At 38.2% G+C, this 25,275-nt stretch overlaps 3 protein-coding genes and 1 non-coding gene across 9 annotated transcripts; 3 read left to right on the top strand and 1 right to left on the bottom strand.

Annotated features, from left to right (window-relative positions):
* Positions 1 to 268: 268 nt before the first annotated feature.
* On the top strand, positions 269 to 3,560 carry LOC109002330 (B3 domain-containing protein Os01g0234100-like). 2 transcript variants are annotated; one of them, XM_018980024.2, is made up of 8 exons: positions 269 to 362; positions 458 to 547; positions 626 to 712; positions 1,341 to 1,369; positions 1,472 to 1,634; positions 1,722 to 1,928; positions 2,503 to 2,593; positions 2,731 to 3,560. In XM_018980024.2, the coding sequence occupies exons 1-8, from the start codon at positions 309 to 311 to the stop codon at positions 3,447 to 3,449; spliced, it is 1,440 nt and encodes a 479-aa protein (XP_018835569.1). In that variant the 5' UTR covers positions 269 to 308; the 3' UTR covers positions 3,450 to 3,560. The 2 variants fall into 2 exon arrangements, with proteins under 2 accessions (XP_018835569.1, XP_018835570.1); XM_018980025.2 differs by lacking the exon at positions 458 to 547.
* Positions 3,561 to 4,709: 1,149 nt separating this feature from the next.
* Positions 4,710 to 6,868, top strand: LOC109002270 (B3 domain-containing protein At3g19184-like). The gene is made up of 7 exons (XM_018979938.2): positions 4,710 to 4,965; positions 5,075 to 5,176; positions 5,337 to 5,368; positions 5,451 to 5,610; positions 5,958 to 6,164; positions 6,325 to 6,424; positions 6,563 to 6,868. Exons 1-7 carry the CDS (start codon positions 4,831 to 4,833, stop codon positions 6,571 to 6,573), a joined length of 747 nt encoding a protein of 248 aa, XP_018835483.1. The 5' UTR covers positions 4,710 to 4,830; the 3' UTR covers positions 6,574 to 6,868.
* A 124-nt stretch (positions 6,869 to 6,992) lies between these two features.
* On the bottom strand, positions 6,993 to 7,064 carry TRNAT-UGU. Its single transcript has one exon. It is a non-coding gene; the product is annotated as a tRNA-Thr (tRNA).
* Positions 7,065 to 8,601: 1,537 nt separating this feature from the next.
* Positions 8,602 to 24,456, top strand: LOC109002329 (autophagy-related protein 2-like). Of its 5 annotated transcripts, none has more exons than XR_004797912.1 (15): positions 8,603 to 9,085; positions 10,242 to 11,344; positions 11,704 to 11,852; positions 12,486 to 12,649; positions 12,768 to 15,998; positions 16,103 to 16,215; positions 16,726 to 16,912; positions 17,209 to 17,322; positions 17,436 to 17,543; positions 17,650 to 17,782; positions 22,482 to 22,684; positions 23,420 to 23,616; positions 23,725 to 23,799; positions 23,907 to 24,006; positions 24,221 to 24,456. XR_004797912.1 is itself a non-coding variant. In XM_035683935.1 (14 exons), the coding sequence occupies exons 1-13, from the start codon at positions 8,882 to 8,884 to the stop codon at positions 23,795 to 23,797; spliced, it is 5,979 nt and encodes a 1,992-aa protein (XP_035539828.1). In that variant the 5' UTR covers positions 8,603 to 8,881; the 3' UTR covers positions 23,798 to 23,799; positions 23,907 to 24,456. The 5 variants fall into 5 exon arrangements, 2 of the variants coding, with proteins under 2 accessions (XP_035539829.1, XP_035539828.1); XR_004797913.1 differs by having other exon boundaries at positions 24,137 to 24,456; XR_004797914.1 differs by having other exon boundaries at positions 23,725 to 23,820.
* Positions 24,457 to 25,275: the final 819 nt, after the last annotated feature.

Below are 25,275 nucleotides of genomic sequence, written 5' to 3'. Positions count from 1 at the left end.
TAGTGCCCATTCTATATCGGGCGGGAGTTTATTGAAATGATATATTATTTATTATATAGTTTATTATTCCCAATAATAATACCGATTTGATATGATTTATTTTAAATATTTTCTTATTAAGTAATTGAAATATGAAATAATTTATTAAATCTAATTGTATTATTTTATTTTATAGTATTTGCGATGGTGAGTTTCGGTCTGACAAAATTTGAATAAAACGTCCCAATTCCTTCTCCATGTATTTTGTACTCTTTGTTTCTTTCTTTATCAGAGAACCAGAAACAGAGAGAGCTCCGAGCTACTCAACCATGGCTATGGTGCAAAAGCAAAGAGATAACTTTTCTCTTTCTTCTCTTCACGAGGTCCCCCTCAACGTCTCCATCTTTCTCTATTTCTCTTGTTATGGATTTTGGTTGTTCACTGCTGTGATTTTGTATTTTTTAATTTATTCTCTTAGATTAAAAAGCTGGCCTCCGCTCCGAGCTGCTCAACCATGGTTGCGGTACAAAAGCAGAGAGATAATTCCTCTCTTTCTTCTCTTCACGAGGTCTCCCAACGTCTCCATCTTTCTCTTGTTTTGGGTTTTGCTTCTTCACTGTTGTGAATTTGTTTATTTTCCTCTCAGATTGAAAAGCTGGAGAGGCCACCGAAGACCGAAGAAAATATGTTCCGGAAGAAATCTTCTGGGTTTAACCAAATGACTACTACACAAGTGAGAAAAAAAAAAAAAAAACTTCAGGACACTGTCTTATGTTTTTCATTCTGTGTTCTGTTTATTTTGATCATTTCCTGTACCACTCTTTATATACTTCAATTTTTTGGGGTACTCTGATATCGTGATATTGAAGATTTCCTTCATAATGTTTTGTACAAGCCTGTTTGTAAGATGCAATTGATCTTTATATAATCTTTATATACGTAGTTGTTGAAGATGCAATTTTTATCCAACGTAGATATGTTCTCCTTTTTGTAAGAAAAATAATTGAAAAGTGGAAAACGGGAGAAACAAGTTCGGGAAGGGGTGTTTGTTACCTGTTATTTGACTTGGTGGCAGTGTCAATAAAACTGTGAAAGATTCAATATTTTTCTGTCCGATACGATCTTTCATCTTCCGTCGGTTTAAGCTTTTAAATTGGATGCTTTAATAGAGAACTGTCCGAACCCAATCTCCACTCAACCTCCCAATTAACTATATTAATTTCCATTTTTGAATCTCAGATGAAAATGCGTTTGAGAACTATACGGAATAGCATTTTAAAAAGCTTTGAAGTTATTCTGAACATAAAGTTCCGTAATGATAGTACTGAATTAATGGAAACCTTTTGTGGATTATTGAACAGGGAGTCAATGATGCAGATAAGTTAAGAAGGTCAGTAAGCATCATCGGTCTGCTATTTAATCTGTTATGACATATCAGGGATTTGGTAAAACTTTAACAGTGCTGTGCTGCTGCCTCCACCTTTTGGTACAGTTTCAAGCGAAAGAGAGCAACAACTGACTGCTTAAATGTATCGTCCGAAGCTCAGTCTTCCGTCTTACAACAAGCAAAAGAGGTTCAAGCAAATCTGGAACCAGATTTCCCTAGCCTGATCAAGACTATGAGTCGATCGCATGTTACTGTTGGATTTTGGCTGGTAAACATAACTTTGCCTATGCTTTTGTAAATTGAATAAGGTTTAGGTTACTTATCTTGTTGTATGTGCTAATGATTTGGATGACAGGGTCTCCCGAAGCACTTTTGTTCTGCACATTTGCCTAAGCATGATGCAACAATTGTTTTGGAAGATGAAAGTGGGGAAGAATTTGAAACAAAATATCTAGTTGAAAAGGTGGGTCTAAGTGCAGGATGGAGAGGGTTTTCTATTTCTCACAAATTACTGGAGGGAGATATAGTAGTTTTCCATTTAGTCGAGCCTTCAAAATTTAAGGTAGTTATTTGAACCTTCTTTCAATTGCTTTTACATTTGCACCCGTTGTTCCTTGGTGCTTGTTCTATTGCTTGTACTCAATGCATGTAATGTAAGTTGGTGTAACTGTAATGATGATTTTTACTTACTTTTCCAAAGAACAGTTAAAAGGAAGTACTCCATTGGTATTGATAAATCTGTTGACTGAATAGAAGTGTAAAAGGGGAAGATAAAAATAAAGAAAATGCTGTTTATACTAATTTGTTGTTGATCAAGATTTGAAAATAAATTGTGTTTATATTAATTGGTGTTGATTGGGTTTTCGTTATTACCTCAAAGTAGAAGTTTTTCGTAAGTGAAAGACAGCTATTCTGCCAAATCTGAAATAATATAAGTGCCAAAATATGGATTTTTTTCTTAGATATTTTTCCTTCATTTTTCTTTGCAAACAGAAAAACTCCTGAAGTCCGTTTGTTTAATTGGGCCTTTCTGTTTGCATTGCATGTCAACTTATATGATATAATCTATCACATGATACTTGAAGCCGCTATGTGTCCATGCATATTATATATGTAGTGTACCTGATCCATTCTAGGTATACATTGTGAGATATAATGGTTCAGATGAAGTGAATGGTGCGCTTGCCCTTTTAAAATTGGATGCCTGCCCAAAACAACTGATTTGTGGTAAGTATTTTCTTGCAGTTCACGTTAATATTTTTTCCTTTTTTCAAATTGATAATTTTTTAAATGGCTTCAAATTGCCACCCTTCTTCAATTCCCTTGTTACTTTTTTACCCTTTTTTATTGTGTAAATTATGCAGATGTGGATACCAAGGCTTGTGAAAAGATAGAAATCGAGAATTTGGAGTCTCTTTCTCACAAAAATAGTCAAAAGAATAACTTGATGGTCTGTGGTACTGATCTCAGGCCAATATCAGATCCTTTAGAAGATGACAGTGATTTCAGCTCAGAAATTTTGGATGGAATTAGATTAGCAGAATCTGTTGTTGATTTTAAACAAGTCAGAAGCATTGAGGATTTCGTTGTTCTCGTTAATGGTTTAGTTATAAACTCTGAGCTCCCGAAGTTCCTTCTGACCAAGTACCACAAGCTGTGCTGCAGTCAGAAAGCATTTCTTCATGACCATCTCCTCGAGGGTCTTAACTGTAAATTAGCTGCTGGAATAATTTCTGAGACTATTAACATTTCCGATGCCATTAGAGCCTCCAAGATTTGCACTTCACAAGATAATTTTTCCACTTGGGAAAAAACTTTGAAGGCCTTTGAGGTGTTGGGCATGAACGTGGGTTTCCTGCTTGCACGGCTAGAGCAGCTTATGAATATTTCACTTAAATCAAAGAGGTATAAAGAAGCTATAGTTGAACGAGCTCATGCAGAGGAGGAGATAAAAGCTCTGGAGACAAAGCTTCTGGAAGCAAAAGAGAAAATGAATAGCCTTGATATCGAGATCGAGAATCTAGATGTAACTGCCAATAAGCTTGAACTTTTGTTTGTAGAAGTGGCTAATGCCCCTTGGTAATAGGAACGTTTGTGTTGTTGATTAACAGTCTTTTGTAGACTATAGTATATTCCGGGACCAGAAATTTGTAAGAGATGTTTTGTTTTATAGGTATATACCTATTTTTGTGAAGTTCCTAGTGCATCTACTGATAGCTTAGGGAAAAAAAGTGCATCAAGTGAAACTGAAGAAATTGAGAGGCTGTGAAGTTCCTTTTTAGGACGGTGTATTTTCTGTACTTATGGATTATTTAAGATAGTGATAATCACTGAAGAAATTGATACAACTGCTAGCAAAGGCTAGAGGATGGTGTATTTTCTGTACTTGTATATCTGTTGGTTCTCTCTTTTGTATATCTATGATAAAGCTGTTCTATTATTTGACAACTTGACGAGCATTGCTCTGGTCTTTGTCTCGGTCGTCGGTATTTCCTTCTCTCTCTCCCTCACACAAAAAACCACAACCACATCCGCACGCAACTTCGTCGTCTTGCCTCAAATCCAGGACCACTGACCAGATGTTCTAAGAACTTCCATCTCAAACCAAGCTACCAACTTGTTTGTACAAATTACTTCAGAGGTTAATATAACATGAAACGTTAAGAAATCAGCACTGCATGTCTTGGGAATTTTATCTTGATTTTTCGACCAACAGTTACAAGCTTCTTCCCCATCCTTCTTTGTGCCGAAATGCCATTTCAGCCATTTTTACTTAGTCTAGGCATAAAATATATGCATGCTGCTCCGTGGCTTCAGAAAAGAAAGGGAAAACTAAAAAACAAAAAAAAAAAAAGGGAAAGAAGGAAAGAAAATAAGTTATCAACAAATTTTATATATAGTCGTCAAATTCGTAAATGTCGTATAATTTTTTTAAAAAATTAACAAGATTTATTATTAAAAATTAATTTTTTTATTTAAATTCTATATTTGTTTTTTTATTTAAAAAGAAATTATGTGAACTTTATTGAAAATATCATTTTTCTCGATAAAATAGATGTTATTTGCATGGAACATTATGGTATGGAAAATGTCACTGAAATGGCAGCAGTTCACTGGTACTGACGAGTTCCGTATGCCAACTCACCGCACATTGCGGGAGGAGCTCAATGTTGGAAAGTCCATTCCCTATAATTATCCACACTGCTATATCTTTGTCTCCTACTGATGACGTTGACACATTTTGAATTCAAAGTTTCAAACTCGGTCCTGGCTTTTGGCGCACAAAACACGGTCGTATTGTCCAGGATTGAACAATTAAGGAGATTCCAACGGTCGTATTTCTCCTCCATTTTCTTGGTTTCGCTCACATTATCTTTGCAAGAGTGAACCAAAAAAAAAAAAAAAAATCTTCCTTTAGACACAGAAAGAAGATAGAGAGCATCATCATCGGGTAGAAAAGGCAAATGGTGGTCGAATCGAAGCGAAGCTACGAGGAATGCCGTCGACAGAGGTTGGAAGAGAACAAGAAGCGAATGGAGGAGCTCAATCTGGGCAAGCTCGCACAAGCTCTCAAGGCCTCGAGCCCAAGGACCTTTCCGGTGGGTTTTATAGCTCCTTACCTCTCTCGGCGACTCCCTCTGTATTTGGATTCTATAGTTTTGATCGTTTTCGTGGGGTTTTTTTTTTTTTTTTTTTGGGTTAGCGTAGGTGAAGCAGGTGAAGCGGCCTAGGCAGCCAGTGGACCTCTCTTCGGTGCGGGTGAGAAGGTCGAGCCGTGTCTCTGGCAAGCCCCCTCCGACTTACAAGGAAGTCAGTCTCTCAGTCTCTCTCCCTCTCTGTGTTACAAAGTGCCCACACTCAAATCAACCTCCTGATTCCGATTAAGTTATTTGGAGATTTGTTTTTTATAGTCTGAGATGCTTAGACATATCTTTATTCTGTTAAAATGCTTTGTCTTGTTTCTGCGCAGGTCCCAATTGAACCTTTGGCGAAGCCCAGAAGGTTGGTATGTCTGATTCGGTGGTCATAAAAGAATCGAGTACTTCGTAGCTTACTTATCTTATGACTGTTTTGGGTTGACTAGCTATCAGCGGAGAGATCTGTTAAACCGATTTTATGCTTCGGATCAAGCAAGGCAAGATGCGATTGAGAGAGCAGAACAAGTTGAGTCCGGTTTGGGATCTGACTTCCCCACGTTTCTGAAGCCCATGCTTCAGTCACATGTCACCGGTGGATTTTGGTTGGTAAGCCGAATGATTTGTACAAATAAAATAAAAGATGCCATGAACGAAGACTATTCTTTCAGTAATATACTGTATCAGGTGTTGACTCGATTCTTTTAGTCTTGTAGACGGGCATTGTTTATGGATTTCTGTCGATAATTTTGCTTGAGGACACAGCTGAAAATAGAAATTTGGGCATCGTTGACAGTTAACAGACTGTCAACGGTCGCTTATCCTTTTAGTTGTCGGACATGATGTCTTATTCTTTCCCTATAATGAAGTATTTTGTTGGTTAAAATTTGGTTGTTCTTTTAGAAGATATAATTGTAGTTTCTAACTCTTATCATATTCTTGTGCAAAAAAAATAGGGTCTTTCAGTCCAGTTCTGCAAGATGCACCTTTCCGACAAGGACGAAATTATCACTTTAATAGATGAGAGTGGAAATGAGTTCCCAACAAGATATCTTGCTCGGAAAACTGGTCTGAGTGGTGGCTGGAAAGGGTTCGCCGTTGATAATCAACTAGTTGATGGGGATGCACTGGTGTTCCAGCTAATTATGCCCACCAAATTTAAGGTGAGTAGTTGGACTCAGGTGGATGCCTGTTTGGTACGCATAGTGCTTTGAAGCATCTATGCATGTGGCTGACATACTTTCAATAAAACCCCAATTTTAAGTAGAATTTCAATCATATAAGTGCTTTACTTATGGTAATTGCCTGATTTATTCTTCCTAGGTGTTCATCATTAGGGCATCTGAGTTAACAGATAATGAAGACGATGACAAGGATTCAGATGTCTTGCACATGGACAGGAGTGCCAAAAGAATCAAAGCCAGTAATTGCTTTCAACTCTGAAACTCTCCGAGTTGGCTTTTGTATAGCAACTGATAGATAGTATGTTTAAAAACATCCAAAAAACAATCAACTCTGAAACTCTTCAGAGTTCTCACTTCCACCCATTTGTTTTTGGCAGGCAGAAAGTAGACTTCATACTTGATGATCTTACTGGAATTTCGCCCTTATTTTGCTCCTAGAAAACTCTGCGCGTTACAGGAATAGATTTTTGCTACTTCCTCTGCTGCAATGTACTAACTAACATTAGGTTCGTCAATCCTGAGGTTTTTCTCCAAGTTAGCTTAGGATGTCATTGTTGTGTACTTGGGATTTAGGAATAGCTTTGCAGCAGCAGTCCTTCAAAATGTATGGCTCTGTCAGTTAGCCCGCTTTATTACTGGAATCTAATGTATTATCATATAATAGCAATGACTTTTCTATATGATTCTGCTACCAAGTCACATGCAAGTTGTTTGTCTCCTGTTGCTTGATCTGCTCAATGCAAATATCTATAGAAAACCTGAAGCCAATGAGTGGTGAGAGAAAGAAGATAAAAAGGAAAAAAAAAGTGCCCCCATGCAGGATCGAACTACAGACCTTCAGTTTACAAGACTGACGCTCTACCACTGAGCTATAGGGGCATCTCGATTTCAAGAAGGTACACATAAAAGTAATAGAGGAATACCTAACCCGGAGTGGACATAAAGCCAATCAGCAATCTGCACAATATGACAATATTCACCTCGCTCAAAAGTTAAAAAAACTCTCTCTCTCTCACTCAAATGGTTTCCTTTCCAACTTATCTTTTCTCAACAGAGTTTAAACTTTTGATTTTGTATTGCCAGTCATTGTCATGACAGAGCATCATCTACTCATCACTACCCTCTTGCTGTTGATTCCTTGTAGTGGGGTCCTGGAGGATCTTCCTTTTTGACATCCTTTGCATCGATACACAGTTTAAAAGCAAGCTTCATGATATTCCCACTTTACCTCTTTTTGGTACTTTATCTCAAGTCAGAATTGCAGTATTTCCACCATGCCAAGAAAATGGCTGGATTCAACCATTCAAGTGAGTGTTCCTTTGTCTTAAAAATATATAGCAGTCTTTCAAAGTTTCATCACACCGTTCCATTGCTGGCCATGCTTCTCTCTTTTTTTCTTTTGTTGGGAAGGGGGAATTTCAAACTCTAGAACTCTATTTTGTAGACGGGAGGTTATGTCAAATAGGCCACATGCCTTTGTCATGCTTCTCTTTATTCTTCTTTAACCATCCATATATACTAGCATCCAAACTCCCTTTTACATGTTCTTTTACCCAAAGAGTGACTTTGCACGCAAGGAAAACAAAGCAAAAACACAAAACAATAAACAAAAACAGTGATTTTCCCTCTCATTCTGGGTCGAGAAAAATGTTATTCATGTCAACAAGAAATAGCTTGGGTATGATTGAAATTTGAATACCCAATATACGGATATACGCTTTTATCCAAAAGAATGTTTAAAATATCGACTTTGTTTATAATCAAAGTAGCTATTACTGGTTGAATTGCCGATAATGTATATATATATATATAAATGATTTATACAAATCTCGTTTTTTTTCAAAAAGTTTGTACGAGAGTTGTCTAATTAAAATTTATACCTAGCATTACTCGTATATATAAGTTGTATTTGGTTGTTGAACTCCTATCAACTCAATCATTAATAAGACCTACTACTACATTTTCAACTTCTCGTAAAAAAGATAAATTCATCACAACCTACAAATCTTGCTTATTTGCAACAACGGTTGATTCCAGAGATTTTGCATTCAAATACAGATCTTTTAAAATATTATTATTTATAGATCAATTTAAACTTTTTGAAATCATTTCAACATCTAAATGCAACCTTAATGCATGTAAAATTATGTTAACCTCAAATCTTGTTATGCATTTATATCTCACGCAAAAGTTATATAAAATTAACAAAAATCTCACACAGTACATGTGGATAAAGGTAAGTACAAAATAGTGGTAACACGTAAATATTCCGCAAGTGGATTAACTGTACATGACGCGTCACTTCAAAATATTCCGTTAGTTTACGTTATTTTCCGGTACTCATATTTTTGTTTTGAAATTATATTTTATCAATTCTCATTCCTTTATCTTTTTTATAACTGAATTAAAAGGAAATTAAAAACTCGGAGGTGCAGACTCACACGGAAACCTCCAAAAGATACATCAAAACCCCAAGATTCGTGAGAACTGAACCCAAATTCAAATCAATTCTACTTCACGCAAACTACAAACAATCCCTTCTTCTTCTTCTTCTTCTTCGTGGTCGATGGAAGGGAAACCTTCATCTCCAGCAACCACAACAGCAGCGAAAGACCACGGTCCTAATTCTCTAACCTCCCCAAAACCCTACTTTCCACGCAGACTTCGGGAATAATTCGTCGACAAGAAAGATAAAAATGTTCCCTTGGAATATTGGGAAGTCGGCCGAGGCGATGTTCTCGCGGTGGGCCGTTAAGAGGGTCTGCAAATTCGTGTTGAAGAAGAAATTGGGGCAGTTCATATTGGGGGATATCGACCTTGATCAGCTTGACGTGCAGCTCCGCGAGGGCACGATTCAGCTTAGCGATCTCGCGCTTAATGTCGATTGTCTCAATAAGAAGGTGCGCTTGGTTCTTTTATTTTTCAGAAATAAACAAAGCTCATTAATAATTAGCATGGGAATGAATACACGAATTTTTTTTTATTTGTTTTGTTTAAGTTTGTTTATGTTTGTTAATGAAAAGAATGGGGGATTTCTTTTGGTTAAGGTAATTAGAGTCATTAGACTCAACTGGGCGGAGATGTTTGTTTTCTTTGTCAATAGTAGGCTAGTAGCACTTTTTTCAATTCGTCTGTTATTCCGGATTTAAAGAATATGTAGCATTCTAGCATTTGATCTTGTTATATGCTTGGCGCCCGTTTTATGTGGAGAACTATTGAATGTGACGTCATATGCTGAAGACCTAGCCTAAAGAAAGAAGACTATATTGATTAATATCGCTAGTCTATATGTTCACAATTATATACATATATCCAAGGATAATGTTACGATCCCACATCGACTAAGTATGGGATTGGTTGATGGTTTATAAGTCCCTAGGCACATTTCCCTTGTAAGCTAGGTTTCAAGGGTGAGTTATACCTAGTGGGTTCATAACAAATGGTATCAGAGCCACCCTACATCTAAGGCCATGTTGCGACGGTTGCAATCGTGCGGCACGTGGGGTGATGCCGGTATGGCAGTGTTCTCCCGAAGCTAGGAAAAAGACCTAGCGCACAGTCAGCCCGTGTGAGTGTTGGGACCGCCGTGGACATCGGTTGCGGAGCGTAGTGGTTGTTACGATCCCACATAGACTAAGTATGGGATTGGTTGATGGTTTATAAGCCCCTAGGCACTCTTCCCTTGTAAGCTAGTTTTCAAGGGTGAGTTCTACCTTGTGGGTTCATAACAGATAAGACTCCTAGGTTTTTTTTTTGTTTTATTTTAAAAACACTAACTGATTTGGGGGGCCATATCTATCTTTTGTAGACACATGGTAGATCAAAATGTTAGAATTGTAACTACAATTTTTTTTTTTTTTTTGTAAATAATGGAACTTATTATAAAACGAACTGTAACTATTATTATATTAATTGATATTTCATATAATTTAGGGTGCAGAGGGTTGCCAACATCATTTTTCATTGATTTTTAACTTGAATGGATTTACTTGTCATTATACTGTTTTCTTATGGCATAATTCTTCCTGTCCCCCCCCTCCTTCTCCTCCCAAACAGTTTGGTGCAGCAGCATCAGTAATTATAAAAGAAGGGTCCATTGGCTCTTTACTGGTTAAAATGCCTTGGAAGGGTGAAGGTTGTCTGGTTGAGATAGATGAACTTGAGCTTGTGCTTGCTCCTTGTTCGAAGAATAATTCACCAGCTGGGAGTGAAACTTCTTGTTCAGTTCAGCAGGGTGATGATGGTCTCCATTCTGACTTTCAAAAGGATGAGCATGACATGGTGGATGACGCTGCCAAATCTATGTTTGGGGATGTTCATGAAGGTGTTAAGACGATTGCAAAGATGGTCAAACGGTTGCTTACAAGTTTCCATGTGAAGATAAAAAAGTTGATAGTCGCATTTGATCCATATTTGGAGAAGGAAGAAAAGAATGCGGGCAGTCGCACAACCCTAGTGCTTCGAATATCAGAAACCGAATGTGGAACTTGTGTTTCTGAAGATGCCAATTTAAATGGTGGTGCAAGAGTTGAGAGCTTTCTTGGAATAAATCAGTTGACAAATTCTGTGAAGTTTCGAGAAGCGGTACTTGAACTTCTTCAAATTGATGATGACGACAATAAAGAAAGCTCTCCATGCATATCAAGAACAAGTTTTGGTGAATACGTTTCGGTCCACTGCCCCTCAAATATTACCACTCCTGTTGTGACTGGGAAAAGAGGCGGGTTTTCTGGGAATATAAAATTAAGTATACCTTGGAAGAATGGATCCTTAGACACTCACAAAGTGGATGCAGATATTCACATTGATCCTGTGGAATTGAGACTTCAGCCCTGCACAATTAAATGGCTCTTGCTTTTATGGGGAACTCTAAAGAACCTGGACACTGATATTGAGGATCATATGCAGTACGATTTAACAGATTCTTTTAACATTAATGCAGCATCCTACAGCCATTCATCAACACCAGTTACTGCACATGTTACTGACAAGGTGATGCGTTGTGGTGGTTTTCCAATGGACACATCTTCTTTGGCACTGCAAGATCCAGTCACTGAAACTCTGCTACCTGGGTCACATGTCATCTCAGATTGGTTGCCATTTGCAGTCCATGAAAACCATAAAAATTGCTTTGAAGAAGAACTTGAATTTGGGGCAAGGTTAGTAATCATCTTGTGGTATCAATATTTTTATTACAGCTGCCATAGAGGGAAATTTCTCTTGACACTCCCACCAGAGACACTCGGTGTCGATTATTTTTCTATTTCTTGCAACAGATATTGGGTCTAACCACACTGCTCCCACCACCAACCAGAAAAAGTAATGAATTTAGAATTGCATTAGAACCTTAAGAGCCAGTCTTTCGTAGTGGATGCATGTAAACAACAACTGAATGTTTCAAACTTTCTAATTTGTTTCATGTGTGTATAGTCTTGTTCTTGCCTCGGTTGGTAGTCAAGTATCACAATTTCAAATATTGTCACTGCCCCTAATATGTCATTCTGTTGCCTCTGTGCAGTGTAGATCAATTTTTTGAATGTTTTGATGGAATACGAAGTTCCCAATCAGCTTTAACAAGCAGTGGGATGTGGAACTGGACATCTTCTGTTTTTAGTGCAATTACTGCAGCATCCAGCCTTGCTTCTGGATCTTTGCATATGCCCTCTGGTATGTGCCCGTCTTCCTATTTTAGAACTCTAATATTGAATGCATTAGATCATTCTATGCATTGTATGTTAGTGCATTGATTGTGTTTTCAACTTGCGTTGTATTTTGGCCTAATATGTACTCGCATATGATATTTGGTGCCTGGGTGATGCTTGGATGACACCTAGGTGTGTCCAGGGTACATTCAAATTGTCCAAAATCGAACTTATACAGATGAGGTTTGGTTATATATGTTTCTCCTCAACTGTCACTTTTCTTACATTATATTTTCAGTTTACTCGGCTTCACTTGAAATAAAGCACCAGAGAGAATGGTCTTTGTTAGTTGTCTAAAAGGTTTAGTCTTGAAATTTTCAGAACCTCCGTTTTTTACAAGTAAACGAGAATCTTAGCTATGATTTTGGTTTTCATTAATAAAATTCTCGTTTCTAAAAGAGAGGGGGGGGGGGTCTAGTGTGCCTTTGAAGTACATTTTTGGTACGCTTATTAGTTTAAGCTTTTGGGACTGAACGTTTCTAATACATTCTCATTTAAGAGTTAAATAATTCCAATTGCATTTTCAGATCTCATATACTGCTCGTAGATATTTGTGAGTGAAACTTTGATTTTCTCCTCTTTCAATGTTTGATTACAGAACAGCAGCATGTTGAAACCATTGTGAAAGCTGCATTTGCTGAAATTTCCATCATTCTTTCTTTCCATGATGAAGACCAAAAGCATTTGTGTGATCCTGAGGGTGATCAGGTTAATGTTCATTATCTGGGTGCAGAATGCAGAGACATTGTTCTTCATTTGCAGGTAATAAATGTGGTTGAAGACTTTTAAGTCCATTTATTGTTTTGCCTTTTGTGCTCTGCAGTATTTGTGTGGCTTGATATTCTTCTACACTTACTCAAACATCTGATAAGGTTAACAGGTATGTCCTCAAGAAATGAAGTTTGATGGAATGGTGGAGTGTATTATGGTTTCTGATTACCACAGCAGTGAAAACAATGCCATGGACTTTGGGTTGAACAAGAGTCAAAAGCATTCTATTCATCAACTGCAAGCTGAAGTTCAAGGTGCCCTCCCTCCATTTGCCTCTCCTGCTGAAGATCCTCATTCAGAGGAAATAAATAGTTTAGTTGCTGAAGATTTTCCTTTCGTTAATAAGGGTGGTGTAGTCAAAGTTACATTGCTTAAAACTTCAGGCATCACTCATTGCCAATATTCTGTGAGTTCAAGTTCATCAGATGGCAGTTTTACGGGGCCAACATCAATTTCATTGCAATTATCACCTTTTGTTTTCTGGGTGAACTTCCCTTTGATTAATACATTAATGAATTTATCCATGGAAGTGGTAAAATCTGTTGAGATAAACAGCAAAAGGAATGAATTCCCACCCCGGGCCTTCAATGAGAAGCAAGGATTGTCACATGCAGATGCTAGAAGAGGTTCTACTCTACCTATGACAAGCTTGTCTTCAACAGAAAGTTTGCGTGGCAATATAATGATGCCCATTGCTCGGGTAATCCTATGCTTCCCTTTTGAAAATGGTGAAGATAGTAGAGGTTACTCTTCCTGGGACCAGTTTGTTGTTTTTGACTTTTCATCACGGTCGGCGTTGAATGTGGGAGTGAATAAAGACACGAGTCCAACTTCAGATGCAAGTTTACAGAAAAAACATTTTTTGACGACCACAAGGTCTTTGCGTTTGCATGTTGGCGATCTTCAAATTTATTCGGTCTCTTCTGCAAGCGAAGATAAGGTTGGAATTAACTCCTGTAACATGCAGAATAAAAAAATTTCTTCTCAGAACATTCTGTCCATGACAAACAAAACAGGTTGTGTTTCTGTCATCAGTATGCTTTGGCCGGAGGGTCATGTGACTGGTCCTTGGATACTAAGGAGGGCAAAGCTCTTAGCCACTTTAGGGGAATCAAGGAGTAGTTATAAATTTGTGGGGAAGGGTTATGAGTTTGCTTCTGTGTCTACTGTGAAAGATCTGGAAGGGTTAAATTCTCAAACTCGACAAGAGATAATTCTGAGCTCTGTACTCTTCTTTCATGTTCATTTATCTCCTGTTACATTTACTCTTTGCAGTTCTCAGTATAAAGTATTACATGATCTTTTAAATCAGGTGATGAATGGATTGTCATGCATGGGTTCTGATGCTGCCAATTCTAGGGAACCATCTTCTGTGTCTCAAACATCACTTCTTGTGGAGTGTGATACGGTAGATATTTCGATTATCCCAGATGCAAAAGAGGATATTGGAGGCTCAATGCAGAGTGAACTTCCAGGATCATGGTATCTTCTGAAACTGAAAATTCAGAAGTTTGAATTGCTGTCTGTCTCAAATATTGGAGGTATTAAGGATGCCAAATTTTTTTGGCTAGCCCATGGAGAAGGCAAATTGTGGGGTTCCATCACTGGGGTTCCCGAGCAAGAGTTTATTCTAATCTCGTGTAGTGATTCTACCTTAAAGCGTGGTGATGGAAGAGGTTCCAATGCATTGTCGTCTAGATTGGCGGGTTCTGATATTGTATACCTGTGGGAGCCAGAGAGTTTTCATGGTTTTACATCCATAAATGTCAGATGTGGTACCATTGTTGCAATAGGTGGTCGCTTGGATTGGTTAGACACTATATCCTCCTTTTTCAGTTTGCCCTCACCTGAGACGGAACTAGCTGGTGACAATAGTATGCAGAAGGATCTGAATACATCATGTGGGTCCTCTTTTGTTCTTAACTTTGTTGATGTTGGATTGAGTTATGAGCCTTACTTGAGGAATTTGGTGGATGGGATTGAAGTTCTTGATCCCAAGTTTTATTCTTCAAGTGCCAAAGAAAAAGAATGTGTGGCTGAAGAATATGTTGCCTGTCTGTTAGCTGCATCTTCCTTCAATCTATCAAATTCATCTGTCGAAAACTCAATTGACAGCGAGTACAAAATCAGAGTGCAGGATCTTGGGCTGCTTCTTCGTAAAGTTTCAGAGCCCAATATTCTTGGTGGCACTTACAATGTTGAGCATCTTCACAAGGTTGGTTATGTTAGAGTTGCTCGGGAGGCACTCATTGAAGTAATCTTGAGAACTAACTGTAAGAATGGCCTTCTATGGGAGGTGGAATGTTCTAAATCTCACATTTACGTGGAAACTTGCCATGACACCACTTCTGGTCTGATTCGTTTGGCCTCTCAACTTCAGCAGCTATTTGCTCCTGATGTGGAGGAATCGGTTGTGCATTTGCAGGCTAGGTGGAACAATATTCAGAAGGCACAAGAGAGTAACGATTTCAATGATGCAACTAGGACTTTTGGTGGTGATTCTGTGCCATCAACTTCACGAGTGTGTACCGCAAGTGTAGATACAAAGAGTGAACCCGGATTGGTTGGTTTGATGGATGAGATATGTGAGGATGCATTTCAATTTAATAGCAATGGTATCTACCAATTTGATTCTTCTGAGTCCCACATCTGTGTTTCACTCAATGAAAGCCTTCTTGGTGATTCGTGTGGCTTAAATGTTGAAACTACTGAAATATCATCCCATGATCTGTCCATCAATGAGTCCATGCCTGTAGTGGGACTGGAAAGTAGTCAGACCTCATTTTTAGAAGAAGATTACTTTCCAGAGTTTATAGAAGCTGATTATTTATCTGAAATTTTCCCTGTGTCAGAATTATCTACGGGCAAACAATCTATGCCTGAGATACCTAAATGCAGATCCACGAATGCGGGGTGTGGAGATCTTGAAACAGGAAATAGTGGATGGTATGGGGACACTTTTGTAAGAATTGTAGAAAACCACATTTTAGAGGCTAGTGAGCAAGGTGGTGTGGAACATTTTGTGGAAGGCAAGCTTCCTTTTATTGATAATACGAGATATGCTGATACTGGAAAGGTTACTGGGCGTATACATTTAAAGAAGATTGATGTCAGATGGAAAATGTATGCTGGTTCTGACTGGCATGATTCTAGAGATGATGGTGAGCATTCTATGCAGTATCATGGAAGGAATAAAACTATATGTCTGGAGCTTTCTTTATCGGGGATGGAATTTCAGTATGACCTTTTCCCAATTGGTGGAGTATGTGCATCTAAACTTTCTCTTTCAGTTCAAGATTTTCATCTTTACGATAGGAGCAGGGATGCACCATGGAAACTGGTATTGTTGAAATTCTTGTACTTTCAAATGTCCTTACCTTTTGTTTTTTTTTTCTTTTCTGTTCTTCTCTTTAACAGTCTGAAACTTTCTTTACCTTTTGGAAGTTACTTGGATATAAGCATTCAAAAGAACATCCCAGAGAATCCTCCTCGAAAGCATTGAAACTGGAATTAGAAGCTGTCAGACCAGATCCTTTTATTCCTCTTGAGGAGTATCGGTAAGTCTAATGCTTTATTTATTTATTTATTTTTCGATAGGTAAGTCTAATGCTTTATTTGAATTCTTCTGATAGTAAAGGTGATACTAACCTGTTAGCCTTTTCTCATAGAGTGCTACCATATTTTGTTATTCTATCTTAGAACTTCGATTTTTCAGTTGAAGTTATCTACTAGGTTTAAATGAGTTGTTTGATAACTATTGTGACTGTAATATATGTGTGTGGGTGTGCATGCCCATGTAAGGTTTGCATAAAAAAATTGAATATAATTTATGCATCTAATGGCAGCAGTATCTTTGCTTCTCGCTTCCTGTGTATATTAATGTCTTCTACCTCATGTTAGGCTGATAAGTGGTATTGAAGCATGGCCAATAATTATTCACCAACTTTTCCCCCTCTAATGTTTAATTGTAAATGTAAAGGGAAATAGTGAGTGTGGTTCCCAGTGGTTACTAACTTCCTAGTATCCTTATAAGTACTTGTGCCGGTTCTTGTATTTTTTCCTTTCAGGTTGCGCATTGCTTTGCTTCCCATTCTACTGCATCTTCATCAGTCCCAACTTGATTTTCTCATCAACTTTTTTGGGGCTAAGAACTCACTAGTCAACCAGTCTCCTGCTTGTTACCAAGAGTCAGATGGTTCAAAATTGTTGCATGGCCATACAATTCCAAATGAGGCATTGCTTCCCTTCTTTCAGGCATGTTGTTTTGATTATATCATGATTATGATGTGGTATAATTTCTGGTTTGTCCTCTCTCTCTCTGGTGCCAGAGTGCCTTTGACTTTGTCAATTTTGAGTTTTGCTGCATTGTCTATATTGTCCAGATGATGTTGCTTTTCGATATTCATTTAGTCAACTTTGGAATTTGGGCAGAACTATAACCTATTAACCCGCTATGTTTCTGGATAATTCATGTTTCAGTTCATCAAATGTATTTGTATTTTATTATGCTTAAAATCTATGTACTGATTGTATTAAGTTTTCTTTTTCAGAAATTTGATATATGGCCTGTTGTTGTTCGGGTTGACTACAGTCCTCACCATTTTGATCTCACAGCACTAAGCAGTGGGAATTATGTAGAACTCATGAATCTTGTCCCCTGGAAGGTAAATTTTGCATTCTTTGTATAATTATGAATGCAGTGATCGAGATTTCAAGTCCTCTTGGATTAAGAGATGGGTGAATGGAATGTTTGATCACATTTAACTTATTGAGGCAGGGTGTTGAGCTACAACTGAAGCATGTCCATGCTGTTGGCATCTATGGCTGGGGCAGTGTTTGCGAAACAATTATAGGGGAGTGGCTGGAAGATGTTTCACGAAACCAGGTTTTTTAGTAGCATTCATTGTGCTTATTGAAAACAGAATGATTCTGTGTTCCAATTTCTTGACTATTATATATCAGAAGTAAATAGTTATTTTTTTATAATGTAGGTTCATAAAATATTGCGAGGCCTTCCTCCTATCCGATCATTTGTTGCTGTTGGTTCCAGCGCTGTGAAGTTGGTTTCTTTGCCAGTTGAGAACTACAAGAGGGATCGTAGAGTTCTCAAGGGAATGCAAAGAGGTAAATCAGTTGAACTATTTTCATTGTTCAATGCCTACCAGAAAAATCGGGGGCTCCATCACGGTAGTCCAAGCACGTAGCACTTTTTGGTGTTTAAGAAGATTATTTTTATAAGACAACTTATTAGTTGAACCATGTGAAACTTTTTTTTTTTTATATGTAAACAATTTGTATTACTCCAAGAATAGGCCTAGCCCAGTATATACAGAGACAACCCTAACTAGGGGTTCTCAAGAGATATAAGGAAATCATGAAGGGCCATGCCATTGAAATCAACAGCCTTGGACCATGTACATAACGTGCTATAAAAGAAAGCTATAAATTCCTCTATCGATCTCTCATTGTCCTCAAACGTCCGCGCCTTACGTTCGTGCCAAAGACACCACATAATGCACCCCTCCAAACCGCTGAGATTTGGTGTACCCCTCCAATGGATGGCCAGCTGGCCAGAGCTGCTACCACGTTCTTGGGCATAACCCAACCCAACTCTACTCTGCCTAGCACTCCATCCCATAAAACCCTTGCTATCTCACAGTGTAACAAGAGGTGGTCTACAGACTCGCCTCCTCCCTTACACATGCAACACCAATCTGCTATGATAATTCTCATCTTCCTCAAGTTATCTGTTGTGAGAATCTTGCCCAAAGATGTTGTCCACACAAAAAAAGCTACTTTGGGGGGCACCTTGTGTCTCCATACCCTTCTCCATGGGAACCTCATATTGGGGTCTTGGGTGAGAACCTTATAGAATGAGCGAACTGCAAAGACGCCTTTCCCGGCAGGTACCCACCATAAACCATCTTCTTGAAACTGACTTGGCTTCACTGAGTAAAGGAAGCTATAAAAGTCAACAAAATTATCCACCTCCTAATCTTGTGCAGCCCTACTGAAACTTTTTTTTTTGATCGGTAAACAAATTTTTATTGATCAAAAGGGAGACATAGAGTGTCCAAGTACACGGGACATATACATGAACACGATCACAATGTCTAGCTTAGAGATACAAGAAACTCATGAAAAGACCTGCCATGAAAATCAATTACAATCGACCTGCCATGAACATCAGCCCTACTGAAACTGATGTTCCAATGAAGTTGCTCACTTGATATTCTCATAACCTCCGCTATTGAGGCTTCTTTAACACTGGCAATTTGGAATAATGAGGGAAATACATTATGCAACAGTATCTCCGCACCAAATATCTTTCCAGAATTTAATACTGGATCCATTGCCCAACTAAAAACGAATGTGACGAAAAAAGACTGCCCATCCTCTTCTAATATGTTTCCACATCCCCACTCCATCAGCTCCTCTAACTTCTTTCGTGCACCAACCCCCCCACATATCACCATATTTGCACCCAATCACCCCTCTCCACAAGGCTTCTGGTTCCTTATTGTATCTCCATAACCATTTACCGAGTAACGCCCAATTGAAGGTCCTCACATTTCTGATACCCAGACCACCGTTGGATATTGGGCGACAAACCGCTTCCCACTTAACCAGGTGGAATTTAAACTCCTCACCCAAACCACCCCACAAGAAATCACGTTGTAGTTTCTCAATCTGGCCTGCCACACTTGCAGGTATAGGAAATAATGATAGAAAGTACGTAGGTAGGTTAGAAAGTGTATTCTTTATCAATGTAAGTCTACCACCTTTCGACAATTACATTTTCTTCCAACTCGCTAATTTCTTCTCTATTTTCTCAATCACTGGCTCCCATAAAGCAGGCGTCCTTGCACTAGCCCCCAACGGAAGACCCAGATACTTCATAGGTAGACAGGCAACCTTATAACCCAAAACATGTGCTAATTGCCGTACATTAAGCACCACACCAATTGGTACTATCTCAGACTTTTCGAAATTCACTCTTAGACTAGACACTGCTTCAAAGCATAGGAGTAACGCCTTCAAAGCCCGCACCTGATTCTGATCTAGAGCACAAAAAACAAGGGTATCATCTGCAAACAATAAATGAGAAATGTTAATGATACCCCTTTCCGGGATTCCCACCGAAAATCCTTCCACGAATCCATGATGAGTCAAAGTCGTGATCATCTTGCCCAATCCCTCCATTACAATAACAAACAGTAAAGGCGACAATGGATCGCCTATTCTTAGGCCTCGCGAACTATGAAAGAAGCCCGCCGGACTACCATTTATCAACACAGAGAACTTAGCCATTGATATACACCAACGAATCCACGAATGCCACCTCTCTCCAAAGCCACATCTCCCAAGAAGATAAAGTAGAAAATCCCAATTAATATGATCGTACGCCTTTTCCATGTCAAGCTTGCATATGATCCCTGATGATCCTGCTTTCATTCTACTGTCCACACATTCATTAGCAATAAGAACCGCATTAAGTATTTGTCTACCTTTAACAAAGGCGTTTTGAGGCTTGGTGATAATCTTCCCCACCACCTCACTAAGAGCAGGTTTGGGGGGTGGGATGAGACACAAAATTCTCATCTCATCTCATCATTACACCTTTTTCAAATTCCCATATAAAATATAATAAACAATTCAACTTTTTCAAATCTTAATTTAACTTTTTCAAATCCCAAAACAATAATAATACTAAAACATAATATTTTAAACACTAAAATAAAATATAAAATTCTCATCTCACCCCCCAAACCTGCCCTAAGTCGGTTCGGGAAATGATCTTATAAACCCCTCCCACTAAGCTGATGGGACAATACTCCTTTATCTCAGTAGCCCATACCTTCTTTGGAATCAATGCAAGAAAAGTATTATTTAAGCTTTTTTCAAATTTACCGGCCACGGAGAGCTCTTGAAAGACCTTCATAATATCTTCTTTTACAACATCCCAGCAATCTTGAAAAAAACCCATAGAGAAACCATCTGGACCTAGCGCCTTGTCCTTAGCCATTTTCCGCACTACCTCCGCTACCTCCTCTTCCTCAAAAGCCCTCTCCATCCGAGAGGCATCACTCATACCAATGGCGTCAAAACCCAGCCCATCAAGGGACGGCCGCCAACCCGTTGGTTCTGTTAGGAGTTGCTCATAAAAACCAACTACATGATCCTTAATAACATGTTCTTCTTTACACTCAACACCGTCAATCTTCAATATCTCAATGTTATTGTTTCTCCTGTGAGAATTTGCAACTCGATGAAAAAACTTGGTACTTCGATCTCCTTCCTTGAGCCACAAGGCTCTTGATTTTTGCCGCCAAGAGATCTCTTCTAACAAAATAATTCTCTCAAGCTCCTCACCCAACAAGGTCTTCCGTTCTACTTCATCTTGGTTAAGGGGTCTCGACTCTTGAATCCTCTCGATATCCAATATCTCCTTCAACTAACCCTTCTTGTTTTCTCCTAAGTCCCCAAAAGATTGCATATTCCATAATTTCAGATCTCTTTTTAGCGCTTTCAATTTTCCTACAAGAACAAAACTAGGGGTTCCTTGAAGTTGGTACAATGACCACCACTGTCTTACTCTTTCTACAAAGCCTTCAGATTTTAACCACATATTTTCTAATTTAAAGTACCTTCTACCACCTTGGATGCCTCTGCAATCAAGCAAGATGGGCCAATAGTCCGAGCTAATACGAGGCAAACGCTTTTGCCAGGCGTCTGGGAAATGACTCTCCCACTCGGGAGAAATGAGGAAACGATCCAACCGAGACCAAGAATGATTATTAGCCCACGTGGCGGAGCCGCCAGCTAATGGTAAATCAACCAGATTCAACTCAGCAATACATTCAGAGAACTCTACCATAGCTGACTTCCATCTTCTACTACCGGAAGACTCACTTGGAAATCTAATAACATTAAAATCTCTCCCTATGCACCATGGGAGGTTCTACCAACTATAAATACCGGCCAGTTCTTCCCACAAACACAATCTGTTGCTGTCTAGATTTGGACCGTATACTCCTGCAAAAGCCCATAAAAAGTTATATGACACACTCTTAAATGAGCATGCTACTGTGTACCTCCCTATGTACTCCTCCATTTTCTCCACCACCCGTCAATCCCACATCACTAAAACTCCTCCCGACGCCCCATTAGATGCCATATAAACCTAGTCCACATGAACTCCACTCCACAAACTTCTCACAATTCCCCTATTGATCAGCTTCAACTTTGTCTCCTGTAAACACACAATGTCCACCTTCCACTCACGTAGCAAATTTCTTATCCGCAGCCGTTTATTCGCCTCGTTAAGCCCGCGGACATTCCACGACACAATATTGGGTTTCATGGAGAAATGGCTAGCCCCTTCCCTTTCGGCCTCCCCCTACTGGAGCCACCCTCAGTGTTCAGCGACCATGTGAAACTTATTACCACTGGCAGTAAAATTAAAAACAGATGGTGTACTTGGGCTATGCCTATTCCTCGTTAATAAAACATAGGTAATAGTTATTTATTGATAAAAAAGAAAAAATAAAAACAGATGTTTCTTAATTGTTTATGGGAGCAAGGTTGAGCATTGCTTATTTACATTAGAAATTTATTATTTCTCTATGGGCTAATCCAGATTTTCTTTTTCTTTTTGGTGGCCTGCTCTGGTAACTAAAAACTTTCGTCCATCTTTGCAATTATTTAAGTAAAATCAATTATAATCACCATATGTGATGTTATCTTACCTTTTATGTGCTCACATGATATCTGAAGGGTAATAATAAATAATGAAAACTGGGTAATTTTTTTTTTATTTCAGGCACAGCTGCATTTCTTAGAAGCATTTCACTTGAAGCTGTTGGACTTGGGGTACATTTGGCTGCTGGGGCTCATGATATTCTGGAGCTAGCAGAATATATTTTTACTAGCATTCCTCCTTCTGTACCATGGGCTGGACAAAGTACATTGAAGACACATGTAAGATCTGATCAGCCTAATGATGCGCAGCAAGGACTCCAACGGGTAAGAATTTGTCCATATGTTCGTTGTCATAGCAGTAATTGTTAATTGTAGATGATCCTGTATGTTTGTAAATTTTAATAAATAATAATCGTGTGCATGCGCACAAACATGTGGAAACCCGCTTGAACTCATCCTTTTAAACTGGGATCGCCCCCCTCTGCTCAAGGGCTGTTTTGTCCATGATATTGTTTAATGGATTTTTCATAAATGTTATGAATCTAGTTTTTTTATTAAAATCCTAGTTAAAGCTATCAAGCGTTACTTAGCAAGTGCTCTGTATCCAAGACCTTAGTGGTCAATGCCGTACATAAACAAATTTGTCTTTGTCAAGAGCTGACTAGATGTGTTACATTAGCTGTCAACTTTGGTTTTGGACTTTCTGAATAAAGCTTATATCCTAGCGTTCATATGTGGAGTTTTAGATGAAGATATATCATTTTAAAGTTTGATTATTTTGTACAGTCATCTTTATCTTTACCTTTTTGGTTTTGTTTTGGATATGTGACCTTATTTCTTGTTAATTGCAAGCATTGTGTATCCTTCATTTTCCTTCTGCCATGTCTTGTCACAAAAATTCATTTATGATGACTGTACAAAATATTCATTTATGATAAGTATTTTCAGTCTGTTGGGCATTGAAATCATGACACTGATGGAGTTAATAAATGGTTATCAGTTCAGAAAAAGACGTGTGCTGTGTTCTGCAGGAAGGTTTTAATGTTCTTAACTTGACAGGCTTATGAAAGCCTTAGTGATGGCTTGGGAAAATCTGCTTCTGCCTTAGTCCGGACTCCCTTGAAGAAGTACCAGCGTGGAGCTGGTGCCGCATCTGCTTTGGCATCTGCAATTCGTGCAGTTCCTGCAGCTGCTATAGCTCCTGCTTCTGCTTGTGCAAGTGCTATACATTATACTCTTCTTGGCTTTAGAAATAGGTCAGTCATAATTTTGAGGTTTTATAATTTTTATGAGATTATAAAATTGTTTGTCGGCACATTTAAATGTTTAGAACCTGAACCTAACTGCACTGTTCATGCTTGCAGCCTGGATCCTGAGCGTAAGAAAGAATCCATGGAGAAATATTTGGGTCCCACACAGTTATCAGAACAAGATTAATGGTGCTGCCTGTCCTACCTATCGTAGGATTCCAATATACATTTACTTGACTTCTGTAATTTAATTCTTGCTTATAAGATCCGTTGTATTTCTTCTGTACTATTTGCAGAGGGTATATCTTGACCGGTCAAGTAAAGAACTGCTTTCCCATCCATGAAAGGGAGCTGATAAAGAGTTTCGTTGTTGCTGTGGAGGGGTGCATGTATCATGTAAGTTACTTTTTTCAGAATTTACTCCCTCTCTATATGGGAAATTATAGTGTATGAATTGTTGGTTAAAGATTTACGGGGACACGACAATTTAGTTTCTACAGTATACAAAACATTTCTTGTTTGTCAGCTGAAGTGCTTGCTCAACCACTGGCAAAATACCTCATTTTCTACCTGATTCTCAAAGTTGTCATGCTTGGTTTATTGGATGCAGATGTACAGTTAACAAAGCTACCGATTGATTTATTTCCCGTCGGGAAATGATAAGACGGCAATTTTTGTACAAACTGTAAATATCCAATGGTTCTTATAATTTTTTGCCGCACTCACAAGCCTTGTAATTGTAGTTATCCATCATGTTATTCTTTTAAAGCCTCAATTATGATGAAAGTTGCTTCTGTTGTAAATAATTCAGCAAACATTGTTTTCCCAATCAGAAATGTTTGATCATATACATGTTTTCTTTACCAATTACCTACTGAAAATACCATTGATAGTACCGTGGTAGTTAGTGGTCAACCCCTGCGGCACCCCCTTTCTTTAATCTCGTTTTAGAATTTAGTTTTGAGTGTTTCTGGACATTGTAATTAGGAAATCACTGCTTTCTTTATACAATTAGAATTTGTTGAATCTGCTGTTTTTGAATGTTTATTGTCTCCGAGGGGACTTGCGTGTTGGAGGGAGAATTTGGGACTAACCCTGTTGAGGTGCTTGCTATCTCTGATTCTTAAAAGACAAAAAACAAATTATGTATATGTACCGCCATCTTTTAGTAAATTATCAATTATAATGGTGTGCGACAGAATTAATTGGTTTTATTTTTCTGGGTTTTTACCCTTCTGTTTCTGCAAGTGGGCATTTGGTTTGGTTAAGTTAGGAAGGATGTTTTTTTCTCAAAAAAAAAAAAAATGTTAGGAAGGTTACTTTAGGCCCCTTTTGGATAATGAGATGAGATGAGATAGTTTTAGATGAAAGTTAAATAAAATATTGTTAGAATATTATTTTGTAATATTATTATTATTTTGAAATTTGAAAAAGTTGAATTGTTTATTATATATTATGTAAAAATTTAAAAAAAATTGTAATGATGAAATAAGATGAAATAAAATTATTTTTATATCCAAATTGAGCTTTTAGATTGTCGAAGTACACTTATACTTTTGAGTCTTTGACTTTTAATCCAGTTTTGTAATATTTATGGGCTTTTAATTTAGGCACTGTTGTTTATTTTATTTTGTCCGAAAAAAGGCTGGTGGGGTTACAGATTTT

The sequence above is a fragment of the Juglans regia genome, chromosome 13 (assembly GCF_001411555.2).
Source record: "Juglans regia cultivar Chandler chromosome 13, Walnut 2.0, whole genome shotgun sequence".
Lineage (NCBI taxonomy): Eukaryota > Viridiplantae > Streptophyta > Magnoliopsida > Fagales > Juglandaceae > Juglans > Juglans regia.
This window is presented reverse-complemented; position numbering and strand designations above follow the sequence as displayed.

Coding starts and splice junctions, on each gene's coding strand:
- LOC109002270 (XM_018979938.2), top strand. CDS start 4,831: ATGGTGGTCGAATCGAAGCGAAGCTACGAGGAATGCCGTCGACAGAGG. Junction 4,966..5,074: donor CGAGCCCAAGGACCTTTCCG/GTGGGTTTTATA, acceptor GGGTTAGCGTAG/GTGAAGCAGGTGAAGCGGCC. Junction 6,165..6,324: donor TTATGCCCACCAAATTTAAG/GTGAGTAGTTGG, acceptor TATTCTTCCTAG/GTGTTCATCATTAGGGCATC.
- LOC109002329 (XM_035683935.1), top strand. CDS start 8,882: ATGTTCCCTTGGAATATTGGGAAGTCGGCCGAGGCGATGTTCTCGCGG. Junction 9,086..10,241: donor TCGATTGTCTCAATAAGAAG/GTGCGCTTGGTT, acceptor CCTCCCAAACAG/TTTGGTGCAGCAGCATCAGT. Junction 23,617..23,724: donor CTTCTTGGCTTTAGAAATAG/GTCAGTCATAAT, acceptor TCATGCTTGCAG/CCTGGATCCTGAGCGTAAGA.
- LOC109002330 (XM_018980024.2), top strand. CDS start 309: ATGGCTATGGTGCAAAAGCAAAGAGATAACTTTTCTCTTTCTTCTCTT. Junction 713..1,340: donor ACCAAATGACTACTACACAA/GTGAGAAAAAAA, acceptor ATTATTGAACAG/GGAGTCAATGATGCAGATAA. Junction 1,635..1,721: donor TTACTGTTGGATTTTGGCTG/GTAAACATAACT, acceptor TTTGGATGACAG/GGTCTCCCGAAGCACTTTTG.